At 38.9% G+C, this 24,916-nt stretch overlaps 1 protein-coding gene across 4 annotated transcripts in view; it reads left to right on the plus strand.

Annotated features, from left to right (window-relative positions):
* Positions 1–24,916, plus strand: part of DIP2B (disco interacting protein 2 homolog B) — a 226,551-nt gene that overhangs the window by 150,394 nt on the left and 51,241 nt on the right. Inside the window, exons 5-12 of one of the 4 annotated variants that reach the window (XM_047066255.1) lie at positions 7,817–8,029; positions 10,869–11,024; positions 11,496–11,618; positions 14,952–15,149; positions 17,725–17,816; positions 19,538–19,648; positions 21,446–21,569; positions 22,187–22,296. In XM_047066255.1, the coding sequence (XP_046922211.1) occupies positions 7,817–8,029; positions 10,869–11,024; positions 11,496–11,618; positions 14,952–15,149; positions 17,725–17,816; positions 19,538–19,648; positions 21,446–21,569; positions 22,187–22,296 (1,127 nt within the window). The remainder of the gene's footprint in view (positions 1–7,816; positions 8,030–10,868; positions 11,025–11,495; positions 11,619–14,951; positions 15,150–17,724; positions 17,817–19,537; positions 19,649–21,445; positions 21,570–22,186; positions 22,297–24,916) is intronic. The other 3 variants (XM_047066257.1, XM_047066256.1, XM_047066258.1) reach the window with 3 other exon arrangements.

The following is a 24,916-nucleotide window of genomic DNA, read 5'->3' on the forward strand; positions in this document are numbered from 1 at the left end:
TGGCTTTTGTTCACATATCATTTGGAAATAATAAAGTGTCACTCAACCTAAAATTTGTTTATTGATATGTACGCTGGTTTTTTCTTCTGGATTGGAAAATTTAAATTCTCGGAGTTGGTAGCAAATTACGGTTCTTTAGTGCCTGTGGCCTTTTCAGTCTCTTAGACTGCTTGAATTACTGCCATCCAGTACCCTTTATGTGCTGAAATCATTTACTAATGTCATGAGGCCATTACCTCAGCTCTTTCTTTGTAGGGATTCTTTGTGTAATTCTGTTTCTCATTCATACCGATAAACAAAATGCGAAAACTGCAGCATATATTGTTTTCCCGTCTAAATTTTTTCTGCATCCTTGTGGACTTACCCTGTGCTTCATTCGGAGGGTACTCGGATGACCAAATAGACCACATGATGACCCCAGAGCACAGTAAGCTATTTCAGCTGGCTTGGGTAGAATGAATTTATGTGCCTGTCCCACACAGGGCCCTGCTTGGCAGTGACCGCAGTAGTAATTCCTAGGGTCAGATAAGGAGGAATTTACAACTCAAAAAGTATAACAATATCCCAGGTCTGTTCATGGGCATCACTGTCGTCTATAGAAATGCAGGGATATTATTGCAAGCAAATTAAATAGCTGTTGCCTTCTGAGAGCTTATAGCCCAAAACATGTTTTAGTCAGTTAATTTAAATTAAAAAAGAATACCTATCTGAATTGCCAACTTGGGGAATTTTCCCCAAACATTCTAATTTCATTCAGAAGTGCAAAATAAACAGAGTTGGCAAATCAGACCCCTATAAATGTGCTCTAATTAATAGACTTGGATCATGTTAATAGCATACTTTCATTATTGGTGTGGGGTATGAGCAGTGGTCTGCAGTTACTTGGGAGACCAGTAAATATTCAATATTCTTTAAGCCAAAGCACAGTAAAAACCCACTTTGATAGACTGAATTTATTTCAACAGCTAATGGTAAAATTTACAGCTTGCCAGTAAAACTGATTTCATAGTTACCGTTTATTGAGTAGCCTTGTGTACTAGTTAAAGAGCTAAGTGCTTAGCACATATTTTTCTTTTCTTTTTTTTCCATTGCCCTCTGTCCCATTTTACAAATGAGAAAACAGGTTTAGAGAAGCTCAATAACTTGCATAAGCTTTGTTAGCTGTGTAGTCAGTTAGATAATCTGAAAATTCTCTCCTAGAACAGAGACAAGAAAACTTCCCATTAGAAATTCTAGATAGACTAGAACTAGTTTCCTTTTAAATACATACAGGAGAGAGAGAGAGAGAGAGAGAGAGAGAGAGAGAGAGAGAGAGAGAGAACAGTCACTGAACATCAGAATGCTGAGATGGTGCTCGCTTTATCTGTCCTGGGGAGCAGGGAGGCAGGAAAGAAGGGGCTTAAATAAATTCTAATTACCATAAGGATAGAAAAGATAAAACCTTGGACCTATGTAAGCTGGCTCAGTTGGTAGAGCGTGTGACTCTTGATCTTGGGGTTGTGAGCTTGAGCCCTACGTTGGGCCTAGAGCTTACTTAAAAATAATAATAATAATAATAAGTTGGTTGTTGGAATTGAGATCCCTGGAGGGACTTACAGCTTCAGCAGACAAATGAACTAGAAAAAATTAACATGCCAGCAAAAGAAAATGTTGTTAAGAAAGCTTGAGTTGTGCCTGGCCTTGGGATAACAGAAGCTGGGACCTTCCCTAAGAATTTGGGGTCAAGTGGGTTCTAGGTTTGAATTTCACTATATTGCCTGGTAAGAACTAACATTAAAAAAATGGTCTTTGGACTGATGATAACCTTGAGACACAAATAGTTTCTGGAAGGATACAACGTCAACCCAGGGATTTAGGATTCCAGAGATAAAGATCCACTGAATTTTGTGAGTAAACAGTCCAAAAATAGAAAACACTCACCATGAGAGAGAATAGAAAAAGAACAACAACAGCAAACAGCAGAATTAAGAACCTCAAGAACTGATTTGCCCAAGAGCTCTCAGTCGCAGAGCTAAGGTCGGAATTCAGACGAGTCTGACTTTAAAAGCCCATTCTCTAAACCACTTGGTATATCACCTCTCCTTCTACCATAGTGTCAAGTAAATATTTTGCGGTAAATCTGGAGCTCTAGCAGTTGCTGCATGTTTGATCAGACTTTTCAAATAGGCAATAAGTTTTTAAAAATCTCTTTTTTTTACCTAAACACAGTTGACCCATGGGCAATACAATTTGAACTGCGTGGGTCTGCTTATATGTGGAATTTTTACAATGTAGTGTTGTAAACATATTTTCTCTTCTTTATGATTTTCTTAATATTTTCTTTTCTCTAGATTACTTTATTGTAAGAATACAGATATAATAGGGGCACCCGGGTGGCTCAGTCAGTTAAGCATCTGACTTCAGCTCAGGTCATGATCTCACAGCTTGTGAGTTCAAGCCCTGCGTCTGGCTCTGTGCTAACAGCTTGGAGCCTGGATCCTGCTTTGGATTCTGTGTCTCCCTCTGTCTCTGCCCCTCCCCCACTCATGCTGTCTCAAAAATAAATACACATTAAAAAAATAGAATACAGATATTTGTAAAATACAAAATATGTGTTTGTTGTTTATATTATCAGTAAGTTAAGTTTGGGGGGAGTCAAAAGTTATACACGGGCTTTCAGCCATGCATGGGGCCAGTACCTCTAACCCCTGTGGTGTTCAGGAATCAACGGTAGTTTTTTAAAAACTTTTATTTATTTACTAGGAGAGAGAGAGAGAGAGCTTGTGCGTGCACCCATATGTGCGTATGAGCTGGGGAGGGGCAGAGAGAGAAAGAGGGAGAGAATCCCAAGCAGGCTTCATACTGTAAGCATAGAGCCCGACCAACAGTGCAATCATAACCTGAGCTGAAATCAAGAGTTGGATGCTTAACCAACTGAGCCTGCTCAGGCACCCCAAGGGTCAACAGTATTTGTAATATTAATTCATTTTGTGAACTGTTTTTTCATAGACATGGAAAAATACCTAGAAAAACAGTGTTTGGAGATCCCTTATAGGTAGAGTGACCCTAGAGTAATTATTAACAGTGAGTACCCCTTCTCTCAGAGGGATTCCAGTTTGGACATTAATGGTCAGGCAACCCGCCAGTCAGGTTTTACATAGTTATTTTTGATCCCAGCCAAGCTTCTGTGCACCCAGACACATTACTGTGGGATGCCAAAATATCTCTTAGATAGTTCTGAAAGTCTCCCTAACCCTTGTCTGGTGAATCAGACACCCTGGTTGGGTATAGCGCTATATCAAGCTGCCCAGGATTTGCAGCCCAAGGTTGGTTCAAGATTGGCCTGCTTCCAGAACTAACCTTATAATCTTCTCTTCCATATATGCTTTTACTCCTAGGTTGCTTCCTCTTGGATCTCTAAAGATTTTTCTTTTCTTATCTGCATAGAAACTCCACTTGCCTTTCTTGAAGGTTCTGGAAGTCCTTAATTCCTCTGACCCAACAATGCAAGAGAACATGATATTTTCCTGCCTGATGTCTTTCCACTCTACTTACCCAAAATACACAAAAATTCTTTTCCATGATCTCTAGAATATCATGCACTAACCGTCCTAGTGGTTGTTTCCTTTATTTGTTCTTTGAAGCTCCTATTTCTTGGGCTGGCTTATGTGGTATATTTTGTAGTAGTTATTAGGATAAGATCTTTCTTTTGGTGAGTCTTGACTTAGCTACTGTTCTAAGCTGATGTCTGGGCCTAATTTTGGTATCAGCTGTCAGAGCCCAATGGCAGTCACTGTCTTTCCAAGAACTTGTCCAGTTTGCACAGTACCCCTCAGATTGTGTAGACTGACTGAGATGTTACCATCCTCTCACCAAGCCACCATTTTCACCCCCATGAATCTTTTTCAATGAGTTCTTTTGACAGCTTTATTAATTACAATTGACATACAATAAACATACTTAAAATGTGTAGTTTGCTAAGTTTTCATAGCAAAACCGTGAAGCCATTACCACAATTAAGAAAATGAGCGGTATCCATCATGCCCCCCCAAATTTCCTCATAATCCTTTTGTAATCCTACTTCTCTCCATCTCCATGATCTGTTTTCTGTCATTAGACGTTAGTTTGGATTTTCTACAGTTTTGTATAAATAGAATCATACTTTGTTGTACTTTTTTTTGAGGGAAGAGGTCTGTCATATTTCACTCCACATAATTATTTTGAGATTCAACCATGTTGTTTTGTAGAGCAGAGGCTCATTCCTTTTTATTGCTGAGTAGTATTCTGTCCTATAGATATACCTTTTGTTTCTCCTTTCAGTTCTTGATGGACATTTAGGTAGTTTCCAGTTTTTTCCTATTAAAATAAAGCTGCTATGAACATTCACAAACAAGTCCTTGTATAGATATATGCTTTCATTTCTCTTGGGTAGATATGTAGGAGTGGAATGAATAGATTATTCCACTAGTAGGTGGAATTGGTAGGTGTTTAAACTTTTAAAATAAACATTTTTAGATATAAAAGCTGTATTTTCTGCCAAAAAGAGGGATGTCATTTGCACACATGGCTAATGACAAAAAGTGCTACAGTGCTCAAAGACAGCAAATTTGGGACCTTTCTCCCCTTAAAGTCAACAAACTAATTGTTATATATGTTTTGTAATTGGTTAGAAATGGATTTTATAGGCTTCTGCCTATCAGTATAAAATGGTGCTGTGTTAAAACCATACTAACTAAAAACTGAAGAGCAAAGCGTGTTTTCAAAATTATTTTCTGTTTTAGAGGACCTATTGTATTCATCTTATACAAGAGTTTAAGCAAGGGACCTTAGTTATGATGGATAAGAGTTGTAAGTTCATGTTCAACTGGAGCAGAATCAGTGAGAAAATATTTCTATTATCACTAATTTAATCTTGCCAAAATTTCTACTAATCCACAGCAATTTCTTGGGTGACAGTTACTTAACAAAACAAACCAAAAAAGCTACCAAATAAACATATAAATATTTAAGGGAGCTTGGTTTTTTTTGTTTTGTTTTGTTTTTTAAGATACCGTCTTGGAGCAGTGCTTACGTTTTGCGCATTAAGATACACGATCTGCTGAAGGCTTTGCACAGCCGGTTTTGTGCCTGTGAGCTAACCTAGAATGGATGATTCAAGGAAGAGAAGGGGAACCAATACTTATTGGCCAACTGCTATGCACTGCCACTGCTGGTGGTGTATTCTGGACAATGTCTCATTTTATGGTCTCCTGTGCATTTAGCACAAAGACCCTTAAGAGCCCAGTGCTGTCTACTTGTCCAGCCTCATCTTCCATCAGAATTGGAAGTAACTGCTGTTGCGTCCTGTGCTGCAGCCAGTCCCGTTTCTTTCAGGTCCTCGGATGTGCCTTGTTTTCTGTGCCCTCCCCACTTCCTCACATGCTGTTCCCTCTGCCTGGCTCTTTGCTCCCCCCACCTCCATACGCTTTAGAGCCGATAGCTACTTACCCTTCTGGCCTAGGTTTAGGTTTCACTTCCTTGGGTGTCTGCACTGTAAGACACTAAGTCCTATTGGAGTAGGGACATGTCTTCCTTGTTCACCATTTTATTCCTACCAACTAGTGTAGTGCTTAGTAGTATTTGTCAAATGGATAAGCAAGCAAACCTTCTCAGGCGGATAATGTTATTCCCCAAGTCACATAGCTTATGAGGGGTGGACCCCAGAGTTCAAATGGAAGACAGACACCAAGCCATGTTTTCTCCACTACACTGAGCCGCCCACAGTTGTAGTCACTAAACACGGAGGAGGACTGGCAGGCAAACGAGGTCATTGAATTGAAACAATGCACCTAGTGACCTAATTGATCCAGTATAGAAACACAATGAAGCCAATTTGCCGTAAACCTAATCATGAAAATACTGGTTTTGCTATCTTTTGAAAATTGGGTTATTCTGATTTTAGACTTAATGCAGTTTAAAATAAATGATGCAATAAAGACAGCCTGCAAATCCAGTGGAGTTTGTTAGGGTCCTGAGATGTATTACCCTGAGAATAATTTGTTCTTAGGGTCAGATACACCTGTTCCACACTGCCCACCCATTGATCTTTTCTTTATCATGTTTACAAAGACAGAAATCTCTGCCTCCCAAGGTACAGTTGAAATGTTGGAATATTTTTTGAGAATTATGCAAACCTCATTCCTTAAATAAAAGGTTACAGATGGTGTTACTTTTCTTTCTCTGTATTTTCCTTAAGTCACTCTCCTTTTGTATTCTAGATCTCTTTCTCCTTTAAAGAACCTCATCAGTTTATCCCTTTGGGGTCTGGTCACTGTTTCCCTCTCCAGCCTCATATTTTGCCCCTTACTCCTCAGAGTCTTTGCTCCATTTACATAGGAATACTTGAATTCCTCCCCCGGGATTGGTGCCCCTCTTGTGAAACCCTTTCTTACCCCGTTTCTCAGCATCTCTTGAAGTCTTGTGAGATAGTCTGTAGGATTGTGTCTCCTGTACTGGACTGTAAGCTGTTTGAGGGCACTCTCTCCCAAGAACTTATACATCTCAGAATCCCCAGAACCTGGCATAGTTCCCAGCACATACTGTAGTTATGTAGTACATTGTGAAAATAATCAGTCGTGGGCCTCATACTTCCTTCAATATGAGATGATAAGTTGGAAGTGGTTCGGAGCAGGAAGCAAGAATGTGGTCATTATTTTAACTCTTACTTCCTTGCTTGCTCTGGACATGCAGAATCTGACTTCTAGATTAATTTAGTCTTTTGTGGTTCAAATTTCCATTGTCGAGCAGCATTCTAGCCCTGTTAGTTAGTTATCTCTTTGGCTCATTGAACCAAAGTTGAACGCAGACTTACAGTTTCACCTGAGTTAGAGTGCTCAGCAGGACTAACCACAGAATGTTTTATTTTTTTAAAAATTAAATGATATCCAATCTACAGGCCATTAATTATAACCACCAAAATCACGTAGAAGGGTTTGTTTCAGATCAGACCAAATGCCCCCTTAACTTCTATGCCTCTGAAGCTGAGAGCCTTGAAATAAATTCCTGACTTCTGCTTCCATTGGCTGTCCTATATTTGGTTGAACTTTTCCTTTTTTATTTTCTCAACGTGCTTTTCTAATTTAGGCTTTATTTCCCTGAAGTCAGAGCCAGGCCAAATACAGTAAATTTGTATCAGTAAGTTTCTCACAGTTCTTGGAGAGTTAAGGAAAGCAATACAGATCGGGGCTGTCCCCTGTCACGTTTGGGAGGCTTACCTGTGCTGAGTGACCACTTGCCGCTAAAACCGTGAATGCCTCCAGGCCGAGCACTGTTTCTAATTCCATCTCTAGTTCCCCCAGCACCCAGCCCACTGTTTGACACTGAAGCTGTTATTAACAAAAGTAAGTTTTTATATCACCCTATTAGGATCATTGCCTGTTGAGTAGACACTAATTAGTAAGTACTTGTCAAAATCAGTATAGCAGCCTATCACACGGTTCTCTAATTAAGAGGTCGAGGGAGCCATATAAGCACTTCAGTATTACTTGAATATAAATAGATAAGCCAGAAAAATTCAGATCCTGATTCAGTTCAGAACAGAAAAGCATGAAGTTTAAATGTTCCAAAAGGGATTTTTTAAGAACTTAAAATTACCCATAGATTTAGGCTGTTTTGTGTTTTCAGGCTTTGGTCTGTAGACCTTTCTTTGAGATTCTTGAGAACCTTTACACACTAATCTGCCTTGAGAATGTGAATATTTTGCTGGTATCAAAATTGAATGTGTTGATCAATGAGTAAGAACTGAAAGGTCTCTGTTCTAGGCAGGATCGAGAACTTCTTTTTTTCTAATTCCACACAGACACGTCTTCGGCCTCTGAGGATGAGGGCTCTCTGAGACGCCAAGCTGCGCTCTCTGCTGCCTTGCAACAGAGCTTACAGAATGCTGAGTCCTGGATCAACCGTTCAATTCAGGGATCGTCCACTTCTTCATCCGCATCTTCTACGCTGTCCCATGGAGAGGTCAAAGGAACCAGTGGGTCTCTAGCTGATGTATTTGCCAATACCCGAATAGGTAGGAGCTGGATCTACCCGAGCAGCCCAAGTCATGTTCCATTTGGCTCCCAGCATCCAGGAAATAGTTTCTGATTTGTATTAGTTTTTTCAGAGTGGCCTAAGAAATAAAATTAGAAAGAACATAACAGTTAATGGGGCAAAGAAGGAAACACCAGCAGTACATTTGGAGTGATAGGTATCATCTGCATTATTGGTGCATAGTATTGCCCACCTGAAGCCATAGCTATTTCCATAAGCAATACTCAAGCCGCAAGATATAACACCAGTCTTAGTGTGGGTTTATCCCTGTTGGAGAATATTCCACATATTAAAAGGTGTTAAAATATGTAACATCTTAGATTTTCCTAGGATTGTTACCTGTGTTTTCTCAAACAGAAAAACATGAAACCTGAGCAAATTCTGCACTAATATCAGTGAAGCTCCTTGTCTTTAGCATAAAGACTGGATTTATGGTCCTTGCTGCTGTGTTATTGCTACAACTGGAGTGTGCAGGCTGACCGTGTTGGTACCCTGTGAGCTGCTGCCTGCTACCAGTGCTCCTGTATGGAGGGTAGCTTTCGCTTGGCTCTGCTTTATGTCTGTGTGTGTATGTGTGTGTGTGTGTGTGCGCATGCACACGCACTTTAAGGGTTTGTCTGCAGGTAAAGATATAGCTCAGATCTCTGCTTTTGCTAAATTGGTTGGTACATACTGTGCTGAGTAATGTATTTGAACATCATGTGTCTGTGGTGTCTTAATTTTCATATCAGTGGTCTTTCTATATCAGTATATATATATAGACACTATATATATGTGTGTGTGTGTGTGTGTATATATATACACACACACACACATATATATATATATACACACATATATAGATCTTTAATCTATTAATTGATTTCTGAAAAGAAAAGTTTAGGAAATTTGCAATTCAAGCCTGTAATTAGTAAAGAACATAGCTACCTTGAGGGTATGATTGCCCACATTAAAAAGCCAAGTGCCAACAGCCAGTGGCTTGTCTTGCAGCTTGGCTCTGCCCTGTAATTCACTGAACCTCTTAAAGCAGCTACAGAGGAGCATGCTCACCATCTTTTCTGTTTGGGAGGGTACGCAACAGAGCCATGGTCGGGTCAGGTTTTATTTCCACATTTGTCTAAAAGAAAGCAACTTCACTTATTAAAAACACTGTCCTAATACCCAGTTAACTCTGTCTAGGTTTTTGTTAACTAGATGATTTCATATGACCTTATATTTTTCTATTGCTTCACTACTCTATGAAAAGTTTTTTGTTAAGGTATTCACAAAAACCATTTTATCTAACTAACATTATTGCCTTTTGGATGTTTGCTCTAACAGAAGCAATTCATGTTCCTAATAGAAAAATTCGAAGATACAGATAAAATATATATATCTCTCTCTCTCTATATATATATCTGTAAACCCACTTCCCACAGATAACACTCTAATGTGTATCTTCCTAGACTTTATTTGCATATGAAAATGTAGGGTTTGGGTCTTGCTTTTTAAAAAATGAAATTGTACTAAACATAGTGTTCATAACCTGCTTTTCTTAGCAGTGTATCACAAATTGGTAAATCTTTTATGTCATTAATACAGAATTATACTATTTATGGTTTCAAAGTATGCTGTTACATGGCTATGTCCTGGTTTATTTAGCCATTCCCCTGGTTTGGACATTTGGGTAGTATCCAATTTTTGGCCATTATAAAAACTGCTGGAATGAACATCCTTGAACACAGAATTTGGTGCATTTGTCTAATTATTTCCTTAAGACATATCCCTATAAGTGGAATTGCTGGGGTCAAATAAAGATGAATATTTTTAATGCTTTATTACTACATTATTCTACAGAAAGGTATGCTGTAGTCTACTTGTGCTAGTATATATAAAACTTTAAAAACCATTGAACTAGGGGGGAAAAACAACAATTGAACTTAGTAACATCAGACTTTGGGGGCATAGAGACCTTACTCCCAAATTGATTTTAGAAATTGTTTATCTTATGCATTTTGCCTTTTTTATGGTTTTGAGTAGCTTGTTGTTATTGTTGTAACTCATATATTTTACTTCCTCTAATTTTCCTTTTCTTCCCCAGATGTTTTTCTAAGTTTTCTTATGTAACACATCCCTATTGAATGGCTCTCTTCCAACTTAGGTCATTTTAGTTTCTTGATATTAAGAATCCCTACCTGAAGCAGAACAAAAGAACATTACGCAATCATGCTTAGAGCAAGGGAAGAACCTTGTCTGTCAAGTAGATCAGTTTCCTGTGGGTTATTTTATAAAAATTGGAAGTAGGCCTTATCTGGTTTTCTTCATTTGGGGACTTGAGGGATCTGACCCACTCCCAAGACACTCTTCCCCATTTCCGGTGGAAGAGGAGATATTATGGACAAACCAACATAAACATGAAGAGATGCTCGAGGCTAGAATATCAGTAGCACTATGACCACAGTCACTTTGCTTTCATTTTGAAGTCACTCGCAGTTTTTATTATGATTCTTAACGCTGAATTTCTACCAGACTTTCTGTGGAGAAAAGAACATTTTGGAGGAACATTGGATATGTGATTGGCTCTTAATAAGGCTGTTTGAGTTCTTGAAAATAATAATTTTGAAAAAAGGAAAAAATAATTTTGATATGCCCTGGCTTACACTCTTACTCTCTCATTATATCTTACGAGTAGAATTTGATTTCAAAGGTTATTTTACAAGAATTGACAGCCCATTTTTGTAGTTTTTTCCTTGTTAAGAAACAACCACAAAAAGATTTAAAGATTCTTGTTTTTATTGCCAATGTCATATAATTCTGAATTTTGTTTTCTCCTCCCTCAGAGAATCTCTCTGCTCCCCCTGATGTCACTACAACTACCTCTTCTTCATCATCATCTTCCTCAATGCGCCCAGCAAATATTGATCTGCCCCCTTCGGGGATAGTCAAAGGCATGCACAAAGGATCCAACAGGTCCAGCCTTATGGATACAGCTGATGGTAGGGAGTTCTTTTAGGGAGCTATATAGGGAATATTAGTTAAATTGGAAAAATGCACATCCTGAACAGCAGCACCTGAGCGGTAGAGCAGCTGCAGAACTCCACTGCAGCTGGCCGTCCAGCACAGGTCCTCTGGAGGGCCCTCTTTTCAACAGCCTGCACTGTGGCAGCACTGTTACTTGTTCAGACAGTCTGCATGGTCAGAGGATAGCTCTGAACAAGAAACAGTATGGAAAAAAGGAGGGCTAGATGAAATCTGGAAGCAGGGTGTTAATGATAGTGCCGTATTTGTTACGTGTTGCCATAAAACTTGTCGTGTACATATTTGTATTTCTTTGGCCCAGTTGAAATAGAATAAGACTCTGGGCAAAGGCCAAACATCATTAGAAATAAAAATTCCATAAAGAGTTGAGAAGCTGAGATAGCCCTAAAATCAGTGGATTTTCACTTACTGTTTTCCCCCCCTTACAGGTGTTCCTGTCAGTAGCAGAGTATCCACAAAAATCCAGCAGCTTCTCAACACTCTCAAACGACCCAAAAGGCCTCCCTTAAAGGAATTTTTTGTGGATGACTCTGAAGAAATTGTGGAAGGTAGTAGTAATAATACCAAAAACATACATTCCTTCAACAGATATATCTTAAGCAATTACTACATGGTATTTAAGGTATGGTAGGATTTAAGGATGAACAAGGCAGCATTTTTGTGAAAGAATTCATAGTTCTCTGCTCTTCTTTCCCTAGGTATTTACATGTTGCATTATCCTAGAATACACATGTCAAATTTGACCTCAAACATTTACCTGGTCCTTTTTGATATAATCTTTTTGTTAAATCAACCAGCCAACACACATGTCTGCTTTATACAGGACAGTATGGTAGATGGTGAAAAGTTCAAAGATTTATGAAAATATAGCCATTCCTTCGTACTGTTTGCACCTAGAATATTCTGGTACTAAAATGCACGCACCTGAAAATAGTTTAGCCAATAAGTATGTATCCACTAATACAGCATTTGGGAGAAGGGCAGAAAGTGGAAGTGGCAGTAGTCAGTGATTTATTTAGTAATTTGACAAATATTTATGGCTGAAATCATATGATGTTTAGGATTTAATAGGAAGAATTGGGAGTCAAATGAGAAGGAGCATAGATGAAATGAAGGTGGCTGGCATTTGATGATTCTTGAAGTAGAATGACAATAGGTTTTGTCCAAAGAACTGAGCCTGGTAGCTTTTGTAGTTCATTTTTATATCCTGAGACTAATGGTAGGCTTTGATCACTTTGGACATGTTAATGATGCTTGCACTAGGCACATTAATAGACTAGATCTGGTCTTAGTCCACTTTATTCAGCTGGAAGCAACAAGCAACCTGGCATATGAGGTTAAGATGACTTTCTGTTCTGTAGGAGTCACCAAACTCTTTGAACTATGGACATCTTCCTACATACACTGACATTCAAGGTGCTAACACCAATAATAGCCTCTTCAGTATTTCTGGAACTGTGTATTGACCAGGCAAATGAAGGTCAGGGTTTAATAAGAATCACACTTGAACAGTTTTCATTGACAGAATAGCACTAACAGCTTTCCACTAATTATAAATAGACAGCAATTGCTTATTCAAATCATGATTATCTTTGGAAAAGGAAAATATCCATACGTCTTTGGAAGTCTGAAAGAGTGTCCGCCAGGGTCTGCGTTGAGGCCTAGTGGATGGCAATAATGTACATGCTCTTATGACCGGAAGACTATGCCTGCTATATATACAGCCTGTCCATAAAACCAAACTATTTAGAATCACCCGTGTTTATCTTTTTACTTAATCTTGGTGGTTTAGAGTCTGGGGATATATGAACTAGAAGGGCAGTTGAAACATAATTTACCTAGGGCAGTAAATTGGGAAGTGAAACTATTTCATTAGTTCTATGTCAGTAGAAAAAAAGTCAAGACATTTTCAGTAAGTTTCCCAAATCTGTTGTTCAGTTGAGCTATAAAATAAATTTCATACTTCATTTGCTCTTCTAATACGTGGTGCTTATTCTGTTCTTCTCCATTCTATGCCTCTTCTGTCATCTCCCACTCACCTGGCTAATTCCTACCCTTCCTTTAAGATTCAGCTCCCATGGAGGACTCCATCCTCCAGCCTGGGTGATGTGGTCTTCTTCTGCCCTCCCTATAAAGTCTCTGTCATGTACTGCTCTTGTTTAGTCGCCTTAGCTCTGGGTATGTGCACGGGTCCCTCTCGCACTTCAGATACCTAATGAGGGACTCTGCTGCTTGCACCTAGCACTGATTAGAAACAGTAAATGTTAGGGGCGCCTGGGTGGCTCGGTTGGCTGAGTGTCCGACTTCAGCTCAGGTCATGATCTCACTGTTCGTGGGTTTGAGCCCTGCATTGGGTTCTGTGCTGGCAGTTCAGAGCCTGGAGCCTGCTTCAGATTCCGTGTCTTCTTCTTTTCTATCTGTCCTCCCTGGCTCGTGCGCTCTCTCTCAAAAATAAATAAAATTTTAAAAATTAAGAGAAACAATACATGTTTGTTCCAAGAATGATGAACACTCAGTGTTTATTACATCTATGCATATAATTGGCACTCAATAAATACTTGACTTTGTTCCATGTATCAGTTATCTTTTCTGCTATGAAAGTAGAATTTTTTTGCTTTTTATTATTGAAATAATATTAATTTGTTGTAGAAAAAGTAAGAGGACTTTTGTTTTATTCATATGAAAAAATATGAAATATTATTTACCTCCAGTCTGTGGAATGACCATGTTAATAGTCTAGCACGTTTGTTCCCCCAATCCAGTTTTATTTGTTTATTTATTTATTTATAGTTCATTTATTTTTGAGAGAGAGAGTACAAGTGAGCAGGGGGAAGAGAGACAGAGACAGAGAGAGAGAGAGAGAGAGACAGACAGACAGAGAATCCCATGCAGGCTCCACACTGTCAGCACAGAGCCCAGAATGGGGATCAAGCTCACGAACCATGAGATCAAGACTTGAGCTGAAGTCAAATGCTTAACCAACTGAGTCACCCGGGTGCCTCTAATCCAGTTCAATTTAACTAACATTGATTAAGAAGTACTATTATGTATTAGGTACTATAGGCAATAAAAGGACTAAATCCATGCCTTCCTTCAAGAAGTTGTCAGTCTTGGAGAGAAAAACTTACACAGTAAAAGAAGCCCTTAAAGACCCTTGGTGCTTTAATAAGGGTTGACAACCACATGGGTGGGAGCTAAGGACAGAATGACTGGGGACGGCTTCCCAGAAAATGTGCTGTTTGAGCCGCATCCTGAGGAGGATGAGTCCAGGTATACCAGGAGCAAAGGGATTGACCAGATGAGATATGGAAGGCATGGAGACATGGAACATTGTCATTTGTGCTCATTATCTGTTTGAGTTTAATACTGACCTTGTGGTAGAAGTGTTACTATCCCCATTTTACAGATAAGGAAATTATGTTTTACTAGTAAAATGTAAATGTAAATTTGGGTTTCCGACTCACAGTTTAATGCTTTTTCATTAAATGTAACCCGGTGAAGTGGAACCTGGCTCTCTTAACTTGAGACACAAACTGTAAGGATTTTAAAACAAGTTGAGTAAAAATTACAAAATTACTAAAAAGAAATGTATGCTTTGTGCTTTTCTGTATGTTCAGTGATTTTCTTTGTTAGGGTCAGGATTTGTTTATTACATAAACTGTATTAAATATTGATTTCACAATTATGTGGAAGATGAATTAAGGCCCACTTGGTGGATTACTATTTCTAACGATGTCCTTTCTTTTCTCAGAGTGAGTTTAAACCAAATAAAGATGAAGAGAAAAGGGAAATATATTTGCGATTAGAGACCTGAGTTGTGTTAGTTGGTATCTGTATGTATTTCAGATAATATTTTTATAACCCATTGGGGTTTTTTGGTACAGTACCTCAGCCAGACCCCAACCAGCCCAAGCCTGAGGGTCGGCAGATGACCCCTGTGAAGGGGGAGCCATTAGGAGTCATCTGTAACTGGCCTCCTGCTCTCGAGTCGGCCCTGCAGCGCTGGGGCACCACTCAAGCAAAATGCCCGTGTCTGACCGCACTGGACGTGACGGGGAAGCCAGTTTACACTCTTACGTATGGTGAGTTTGCAAGATTCACAGCTCCTTCCTTTTCTCCTAATAGTTCTTCAGATTATCACAGGTAGTGATAGATCTTGATATTTAGCAGTTGCTGGTCATTGTGTTTCAAGAGATCTTGTAAGTTATTTTAACAGGATCCTAAGTTCTAAGTAGAGCTACTGTCAGATATTTTCATTTGCTAAATGATATTTGCAAAGCAGCTAATATTTAAAAGAGCAGAAAGAAGAAAGGCTTTGTGGATCCATGGCTGAGTTAAATATTAGAAGACAATTTGGAAAAGACATTTGGGCTGGAAATATGTTAAAAATATGACAGTTTTATCTAAAAATTGAAAATTAGATTATTTGTTTGTTTGTTTGTTTGTTTATTTATTTATTTTAAGAGAGGGAGGGAGAGAGAGCACATGCAAGCATAAGCCGGGGAGGGGCAGAGAGAGACGGAGAGAGAGAGAGAGAGAGAGAGAGAATCCCAAGCAGGCTCAACACACAAAGCACGAGATCATGACCTGAGCCAAAATCAAGAGTGGGACGCTTAACTGACTGAACCAACCAGGTGCCCCATCCTTTTTGTTTGTTTGTTTGTTCTTTTAGAGAAAGAGAGAGAGAAGTTGAGTCAGGGAGAAGGGCAGAGGGAGAGAGAGAGAATCTTAAGCAGGCTCCACAATCAGCGTAGAGCCCAACTTGGGCTTGATCCCACGATTCTGGGATCATGACCTGAGCCAAAAATCAACAAAAGCTGGACTTTTAGCTGACTAAGCCACTGTAGGAACCCTTTATTTTTCTTTTTTAAATAACTTTTAAAAGTGGGGGGGCGCCTGGGTGGCTCAGTCAGTTCAGCGTCCAACTTCAGCTCAGGCCATGATCTCACAGCTTGTGAATTCAAGCCCCACGTTGGGCTCTGTGCTGGCAGCTCAGAGCCTGGAGCCTGCTTCTCCTTCTGTGTCTCCCTCTTTCTCTGCTCCTAACCCACTCGCATTCTGTCTCTGTCTCTCTCAAAAATAAATAAACATTAAAAAAAAATTTTTTTAATAACTTTTAAAAGTAACTTGAATTCACTTAAAATAACTTTATTTTTCAGTTTTTAACTAACAAAACAAATGGATTCAACTAGAGTGTATTATGCTAAGCGAAATAAGTCAGAGAAAGACAAATAATTGTGTGATTTCACTCATGTAGAATTCAAGAAACAAAACAGATGAACATAGGGGAAAGGGAAGCAAAAATAAGATAAAAAAAAAAAAGGAGACAAACCGTAAGAGACTCTTAAATACAGACTGAGGGTTGCTGGCCTGGTGTTAGGTGGGGGATGGGCTAAATGGGTTATGGGCATTAAGGAGGGCACTTGTTGGGATGAGCACTGGGTGTGTTATATGTAAGTGATGAATCATTAAATTCTATTCCTGGAAAAAAATAAAAAAGAAGAATGGATTCGACCTGGGCTCTGAGAGTTTGTACTAGTTTATTCATACATACTCCTTTTTCCCTTCAGAAGTGAAGCACATTGTCCATAGACCTAGATACAGGATAATTTTAGGGAAAAACAGTTTTTATTTAAATAATTGGACAGGTTGACATGAGTTTAAATTTTAGCTGCCCCTCTGAATGAGTTATATGTAAAACTAACCTATCTACTCAAAATGGCATGACTTGTCCTTCACTTTCTACATAATCTATGATAAGAATTTCTAAGGGTGTTTGGAGAGAGGGAGCAGGAAGAGAGGAAGAATAGGCTTTTTTCCTTCCCAAAAATTATTTTTAGCATTCATTTCAGAAGCTGTATATTAAACCTTAAAGCAGTTAGCTGGCCAAATCTTTACATGTTTATTTAACATCTGTGAATGTATCTACATGTTTCATCTAGTTAATTTCCATTTTGTCTGTTTTCACTGAAATACATTGGTATGGAATGCTTAATCATTTGAGTCATACTTTTGCTTTGCGGTTAACCTCAAATATCTAATACCATATATGTAAGTGATTCTTCAGAAAAAGCTCAGAACAGAAGTAGTCTTCTGATTTTCATCCCTGTGGTAAAAATTGTTGCCCTCCTTTAAATGTGACCAGCCTAAGGGTGCCTGTGTGGCTCAGTAGGTTAAGTGTGACTTCAGCTCAGGTCATGATCTCATGGTCTGTGAGTTCAAGCCCCATGTCAGGCTCTGTGCTGACAGCTCGGAGCCTGCTTCAGATTCTGTGTCTCCCTCTCTCTCTGTGTTTCTCTCAAAAATAAATAAATGTTAAAAAAATTTTTTTTAATTGAAAAGATAAATGTTGGATCAGCCCACATCACATTACTTCTAAAGAAACTCGGATTACTTCACAAGAGAATTTGAAATATTATCTAAACCAGAATGAGCATCTGGTGATGTTTTCTTTTGTTTGGAAACAGGGCTGGCTTTTGTAAACTCCAGTGAATATAAAGCATTTTTTTGTGGGGGAGGGACTTTGTCTTGGGGGGTGATGTTTGTCTAATGAGTCATTTGGAAGTGGCCATTGTCTTATTAAACCTGCTGATGAACTGAATGCCTCCTCGCTGAGGTAGGCCTGTTTTTTTCTATATGATTCTTTTCTTTTTCCAGGAAAGTTGTGGAGCAGAAGTTTAAAGTTGGCCTACACACTGCTTAATAAACTGGGGACCAAAAATGAACCTGTATTAAAACCTGGAGACAGGGTAATTGGTTTTTTGGTTTTAGGGAGGTGATGTTTTATTGTTTTCTAATACGCACATTCTGAATTTTTAACGTACAACAGCACAGTTTATATAACTTTTATTCTTAGAAAATTAAAATGGTTTGGTTCCAACCAAAGTTAGCTGAATACCAGGTGATAATTTTTGTATTTGTAGATGAAGGAAATTCACATGTCCCTTTTTGTAGCTGCTAAATCAGTTAACTCTTCTGCTAATAAAAGAAAGAGGAGCCTCTTTCTGGAAATAAATAGTTCAATAATCAGACAACAAAAATAGCAATAAAGTTTAGTCTGACTTTTTTTATTAAAAATTGCCCCATAAAATTTTTCAAAAAATTTTCTGTGGTTTTATGTAGAAAGGGAGGGAGACCCATATTCTAAGAAGAAACAAAATGATATCATTTAATTTCTTCTTTAATTGGAGGTGACATGAAACAAAAAAATATTTTTACTTTTTGAAGATTTTTTTCCTATAAGTGACTTTCTGTATATGATTACTTCTTACCGTCAAACATGACTTTTTATTTGGTGTTTGTAGAACAAAGCACCAACTCACAGCAGGGCTGTTTTGAGTAGACGCATGATCCAGAACTTCCTGAACTAGCCTTTTAAAAATACCTTTGCATTGTGGCAGAGGGCACCTAAAGGGTGACTCTACTTATAACTGTGATACATGAGGGTTTCCTGGTCCTCACTGAACCCTAGGAAGGTAATTTTGTGTCCTCTACTTGTGTACAGGAAAGAAATGGGTTGTCTTAAATCTTTTCTGGAATTCGTATTTTTCAGAACTCTAGGAAGGATTAACAACTTCAGAATTGAACTTAACTTGGGAGTGAGTTAAGAGAATTTGAAAGTTAAAGAAGGGGAAACAGCAGTCTAGTGACTCAATTAAGTTTCACATGTCAATCTGTGAACATCTAAGCCAAGTAACAAGCTTCACAATGATCATGACTTCTGGGGTTTTGCATTCCTTGAGTAAATTGGGAAGGGTCAGTTATCCCTGTCAGACATTACAGGTGAGATCACAATTTTGAATGCATTACACAAGCTTCACTGTTTATCTTTTGTAGAAGAATTAACTTTTTATCCATAGTGGTTTGTGCTGGTGTTACACCTATTACCAATGCCTTCATGCTAGAGTACTTGCGTTGTTAGTTAAGTGAGTAGGGATTAAAGTTAAGTGAGCAGTGAACTCATTAAAGAATAAGAAACCTTGAGCTGGCCCTACAGTGGCAATCAAGTCAGTCAACACTTGTGAGTTCTCTGAGAGTTGTAAGGCTTATTCTCTAATATGCTGGCCTATCTAGAGAGATCCATTACATTTATTTTATTTAGTCCTGCACTAAAGTAAATTGCCTTAGGTTTCACAAGTAATTAACTTACTACTTAAGGTGAGTTGTTAATTGCTCAATCACCAGTAGAATTCAGTGCAAATTTTTTCTTATCATGATGATGAATTGCATTGCAGTTTCTAAAATGTGTCTAGTGTAATCCTGGGTATGCTAGAGATCTTTTTAGATTTGTGCATCTTTCTCAATAACTTAATTTCCTTTAGGCTATTAAATAGTTTGTGTTCATGATATGTGCAATATATGTACACACACACACACACACACACACACACACACACATATATTTATCTTAGAGAATGATATTGAAGGTATTTGTTTTATTCCTGTTATTGAATGTCATTATGCATTTTAGGTAGCCCTGGTTTACCCCAACAATGATCCAGTCATGTTTATGGTGGCTTTTTATGGATGTCTCCTGGCAGAAGTGATTCCAGTGCCTATAGAGGTACCTCTTACCAGAAAGGTAACATTGCTGAATTTAAGAGGAATGTAGCCTGATGTGACATGGTGGGCATCGGGTTCTTGGATCAATTGATTCCATCATGACATTGGAAACAGCCTAACCGTTTTCTTAAGTACTCAGCTTCACTTTCTAAAAACATGAGAGTTGTAGAAAAATAATTATTATTATTTATAAGTTTCATGAAAATAATACATTTTCAACTAAGATAGACTTTATATAGTATATATATCACTTAAGAATCATGGGGGTATACCTGACTTTTCAGTAATTACTGTTTATAAAGAAGACCCCTATTGCTTCAGAGACTATAGATAATCCACATTTACAAGGTGGGAACTTTGTATAAAGGGTTTTCCTTTAACTGTATCATACAGCCCAGGGTTTTCCTTAGGTTGAAGGATGACACAGTGATGATGGCATGTTACTACTCTGGGAGATAAGATTTTACTTTAATGTCACATCAGCCCATGCAGCATATGTAACAAGTTTTCAAGTTTAACCGAATGATTTCTCTGTGAGCTGTTTGACCCTAATTTTCTCATATAGTTTATTATTGAGAGATCATGATAAAGACAAATATGGTAGATACTGTGGATTTACAAATACATATATATTTTTTTTTTCTGAAAGGAATGAAAAACAAAATGATAACATCCCTGAAACTTTGGTTGATGGGATATAGTATCTTTAGATCAGTCAGGAAATCGTAAGGTTGTTCTTAAATTATTGAGTTGGCTGTTTTTGTGTGGTTTCATAATGATACTTTTAAGGTGGTATTTTAATGGAAATACTTTATATCTTTTGTTGTTTGCTCTTGCCATAAGTCTTATATCTTTTTTTTTAATGTTCAGTTTTTGAGAGAGAGAAAGAGAGAGAGAGAGAGAGTGCACACAACTAGGGGAGGGGCAGAAAGAGAGGGAGACACAGAATCCAAAGCAGGCTCCAGGCTCTGAACTGTCAGCACAGAGCCTGATGCTGGGCTCGAACTCACGAACTGTGAGATCATGACTTGAGCTGAAGTTGGACACTTAACTGACTGAGCCACCCAGGCACCCCAGCCATAAGGCTTAAATATTACCTCCTTTAAAATATAATAATAAAGAGTATATGGATTTGGGTATAACCATCCATTCACTTTCATTGTAAATGTAGACCTTTGGTGTCCATTTACATTATTTTATTCTGACCTGGGTTGCTTTGCTTTTGAATTTGGGGATGTGGCTAGGTCAACACACCTTAACCATGTTCACATCTATTTCACTGGCCTGAAATTAAAAAAAAATTTTTTTTTAATGTTTGTTTTTGAGAGAGAGAGAGAGACAGAGACAGAATGCGAGCCAGGGAGGGGCAGAGAGAGAGGGAGACACAGAATCTGAAGCAGGCTCCAGGCTCTGAGCTGTCAGCACAGAGCCTGACGCACGGTTCGAACCCATGAACTGTGAGATCATGACCTGAGCTGAAGTCGGACGCTTAACCCACTGAGCCACCCAGGCACCCCTGAAATTAATTTAAAAGAGAAGCATTGCTAACTTTTGAGTAAAATGGTCACATTGACTGGTAGAATTCATCCTCAGCGATGTCAGATTAATGAAATACTTGATTTGTACTCAGGAAATCATTGTACTGTAGAAATTATTTGGAAGAACATATTGTCATTGGATGTTGACAACTGCCAGGTAGCAGTGGGGTTCCATGAATGTTATCACACAAGTGCCAGAGCATTGCTAAGTGCTAGGTTTGGGGCATGGGTGTGCTCATGCTCACTCCCCTGTCGTGCTCATTACCTTCTCTCCACAGGATGCCGGAGGTCAGCAGATTGGCTTCTTGCTAGGAAGCTGTGGTATCGCCTTAGCTCTGACCAGTGAAGTTTGTCTAAAGGGGCTGCCAAAAACCCAGAATGGAGAAATTGTACAGTTTAAAGGTTAGTAATATTTATACTTTCAATTATCAGTTAACAGTTAAAGCTTAGTGGTTTGATCAGTGTCTTAATTTAATAATAGCTAACTACTTAACATATATTTTCTTATTTAATTTTCACATTCTTATGAAGTAGGTACCATTATTATCCCCGTTTTACAGGTGAGGAAACTGAGACACAGAGAGGTTAAGTAACTTGCCCAAAGTCACAGCTAATAAATGGCAGAGCAGCGATTTGAACCCAAATCTGTCTGATTCCACAGCCCACACCCTTAACCTTTATGCTGATGGTTGGAAAAAGCTACCACTCTGTTCACTAAAGCTAAATGCTACATGTAGAGACAGAGGATAGACCACTAACCTCAGTGGACTTCCATTGCCAAATGGACCTCCCAATTGTTGAGGTAATGTCAAGGCCGGAAATTAGCATGTGGAACGATTGTACTTTTGAAAGAAGGTATAATTGTCTGGTGATCTATCACTGAAAACTAATAAATATAGTATGTTACTGATTATAAGATGACCTTGATTTGGTCTCTTGATATTTAAAACGACCAGTTCAATGTGAACTCCTTCCCTTATGGCTTAGGCAATTCAATTTTCATTTTGGGTTTGATTTAGGTTGGCCCCGGCTCAAATGGGTCGTAACAGATTCCAAGTACCTTTCGAAGCCACCTAAAGACTGGCAGCCCCACATCTCACCTGCCGGTACAGAACCAGCATATATTGAGGTAAGTCCTGAGACTAATACATTGTGGCTTCCTGTGGCTTCAGTTGCTATCTTATAAAAGTCAAAACTAACCTTTTGCAGCTTTAATGTTAGAAAAGCCTCCTGGTTTGTTAGAGTTCCATCTTTTGGCTTATAAAATGCTTGTGGTGGGCCTTCTGTTCTAATTATTTTTAACATAAATACACATTCAAGAGAAAGCAAAAAAAAAAAAAAGTGATCCTTCTCATATAAGAAAGTTACACAAGACTTAGAGATGTGCAAAGGTTTAAGAAATGTATACTGACAGAGATGTTTCTCTGCTGCTTTTGGTGAGGTAGGGAAGTGGAAGGCAAAAGAATGGAGACCTGAGGAAGGAAAATACCTGTACTTTAAAAGAACAAATTTAACAGATGAAAGATAAAGAGCAAGAAAAAACAAATGGCTAGAGGGTTTGGTATTGAAGGTCAGTGTAGCATCTGGAGTGGTTGCTAGCATTCAGTTTGAGGGATTAAGTCCTTCTGCATACCAGGCACCAAGCTAAGAGCCGCTTCCAATGCATTATCTCAGTCAGCCCTCACACGAACCCTGTGAGGTCAGGGCTGACATTAAACCTGCTTTACGGGGGAATAATATTCCATTGTGTGTGTGTATGCATGTGTGTGTGTGTGTGTGTGTGTGTGTGTGTGTGTGTGTGTATACACACACACTACATCTTTATCCGTGTATCAGTTGATGGACATTTGGGCTCTCTCCATAGTTTGGCTGTTGTTGATAGTGCTGCTATAAACCTTACTCAGCCATGAAAAAGAATGAAATCTTGCCATTTATAATGACGTGGATGGAGCTAGAATGTATTGTGCTAAGCAAAATAAGCCAGTCAGAGAAAGACAAATACCATATGATTTCACTCATATGCGGAATTTAAGAAACAAAACAGATGAACATATGGGAAGGGGGGGAAGAGAAGAGAGGGAAACAAACCACAAGAGACTCTTAGAGAACAAACAGTGTTGACAGAAGGAGGTGGGGAGGGGATGGACTAGATGGGTGATGGGTATTAAAAACAGCACTTGTTGTGATATGAGCACTGGGCGTTGTATGTACGTGATGAATCACTGAATTCTACTCCTGAAACCAATATTGCACTGTATATTAACTAACTAAAAAAGAAAACCTGCTTTTGAGATAAGGAAACTAAGACTTAAATGAACTCAAGTAACCAACCAAAGGCCACATGACTCCAAAATGACAGAGCTAGGACTTATACTCACATTTGTTTCCCTCTAAAAGCTATGCCCTTGATGACTCCACATCCTGCTTGAGACATCTTAGTAAGTGCTTACCAAGAGTTTGCTAAGTTTTAAATGATAAACCAATCAATAGATTTAAAAAGTTTGAGGGAAAAAAATCCACTCAGCCTTGAGCCCCGTGGTGATAACTGGCTATAAAAGGGAAGAGAGTGGGCAGTAGCTTTGAGGCGTGATGTGTTAATGTTGGAGGCGAGGAGGATTGCTTTGAAAGATGGAAGAGATTGGAGTATGTTTAGATGACAGACAAGTAAACAGGCGATTAAAATACCAAATGTAGCCATCATCCCTCAGTCCACATCATGTCTCATTGAGGACATAGTTCATCACTCCATCCTCCTTAACACTGCTCACTGGCTTCCCTGACTGCTCCCTCAGTTCTCCTGCCTCACTGACCACTCCTTTTCAGACTTCTTTATCGGTTTGTCCTAAAAAATGAAGGGTGCTTCATTGTGTGGCCCCTGCTTAACTCTCTGGCTTCACATAGAACGACTCCCCTCCACATCTAGACTTTGGCTATTCTGAATTAACTTGCAGTTTTCACTTAGGACCCTCTTATGACCCACAGGACATTGCTAGTGAGTTTAAAGTACGCTATGAGTCATAGGGAGCTATTAAAGGGTTGTCAGAAGAGTTTGATAAGAATAAATATGTTATTTAAAGACGTATCTGGTTTGATTAGATTAAGAAGGTAAACAGAGAGTCCACGTTTTACAGTTATCCAGGTACGCCCAAGCTCATGGTGATAGGGATAGAGAAGAGTGGGTGGAATTGAGAGATAGGAAGGAAGGAAGGAAGGAAGGAAGGAAGGAAGGAAGGAAGGAAGGAAGGAAAAGAGACAGGATTTAGGGACAGACTCTGGAGAGGGAGGAGGCAAGAAAGACTCTCAGGTTTCTGACTTGAGCAACGGGTAGATGGTGGCATCCTTTACCAAGATAGAAAATACAGCAAGAAGAGTTCATGGGCATGGGGTGGGGATGAAGAATACAGTGGTGGATACATGGGGTTTTATAGGACTATGGGTCATTCAAGGGGAACAATTGACTCTACGAGTCTAAATGTTCTGAAAGGAGGGCTGGGTCAGAGGTTGAGAACTGGAAGCCATCAGGCGCATGTGGTATCCCGATGGAAGAAAGTAAAAAGAGAAAGAAGAACAGAACTTTCAGGAAATGCCAACATTTAAGGGATGGGCAGAAGAATGGAAGGGGGAGAGAGATGGAGAGATTATGAATAGGAGAGAGGAATATCACAAAAGCTAAGGAAGAAGACAGTGTCAAGGAAGGAGGTGTTACATGTTACAGAAATGTCGGATAAAATAAAGTATGTCTTGTGTCC

This window comes from Lynx rufus, unplaced genomic scaffold, assembly GCF_022079265.1.
Source record: "Lynx rufus isolate CCGP_SWC_20201006 ecotype Redwood Valley unplaced genomic scaffold, mLynRuf1.p SCAF_7, whole genome shotgun sequence".
Lineage (NCBI taxonomy): Eukaryota > Metazoa > Chordata > Mammalia > Carnivora > Felidae > Lynx > Lynx rufus.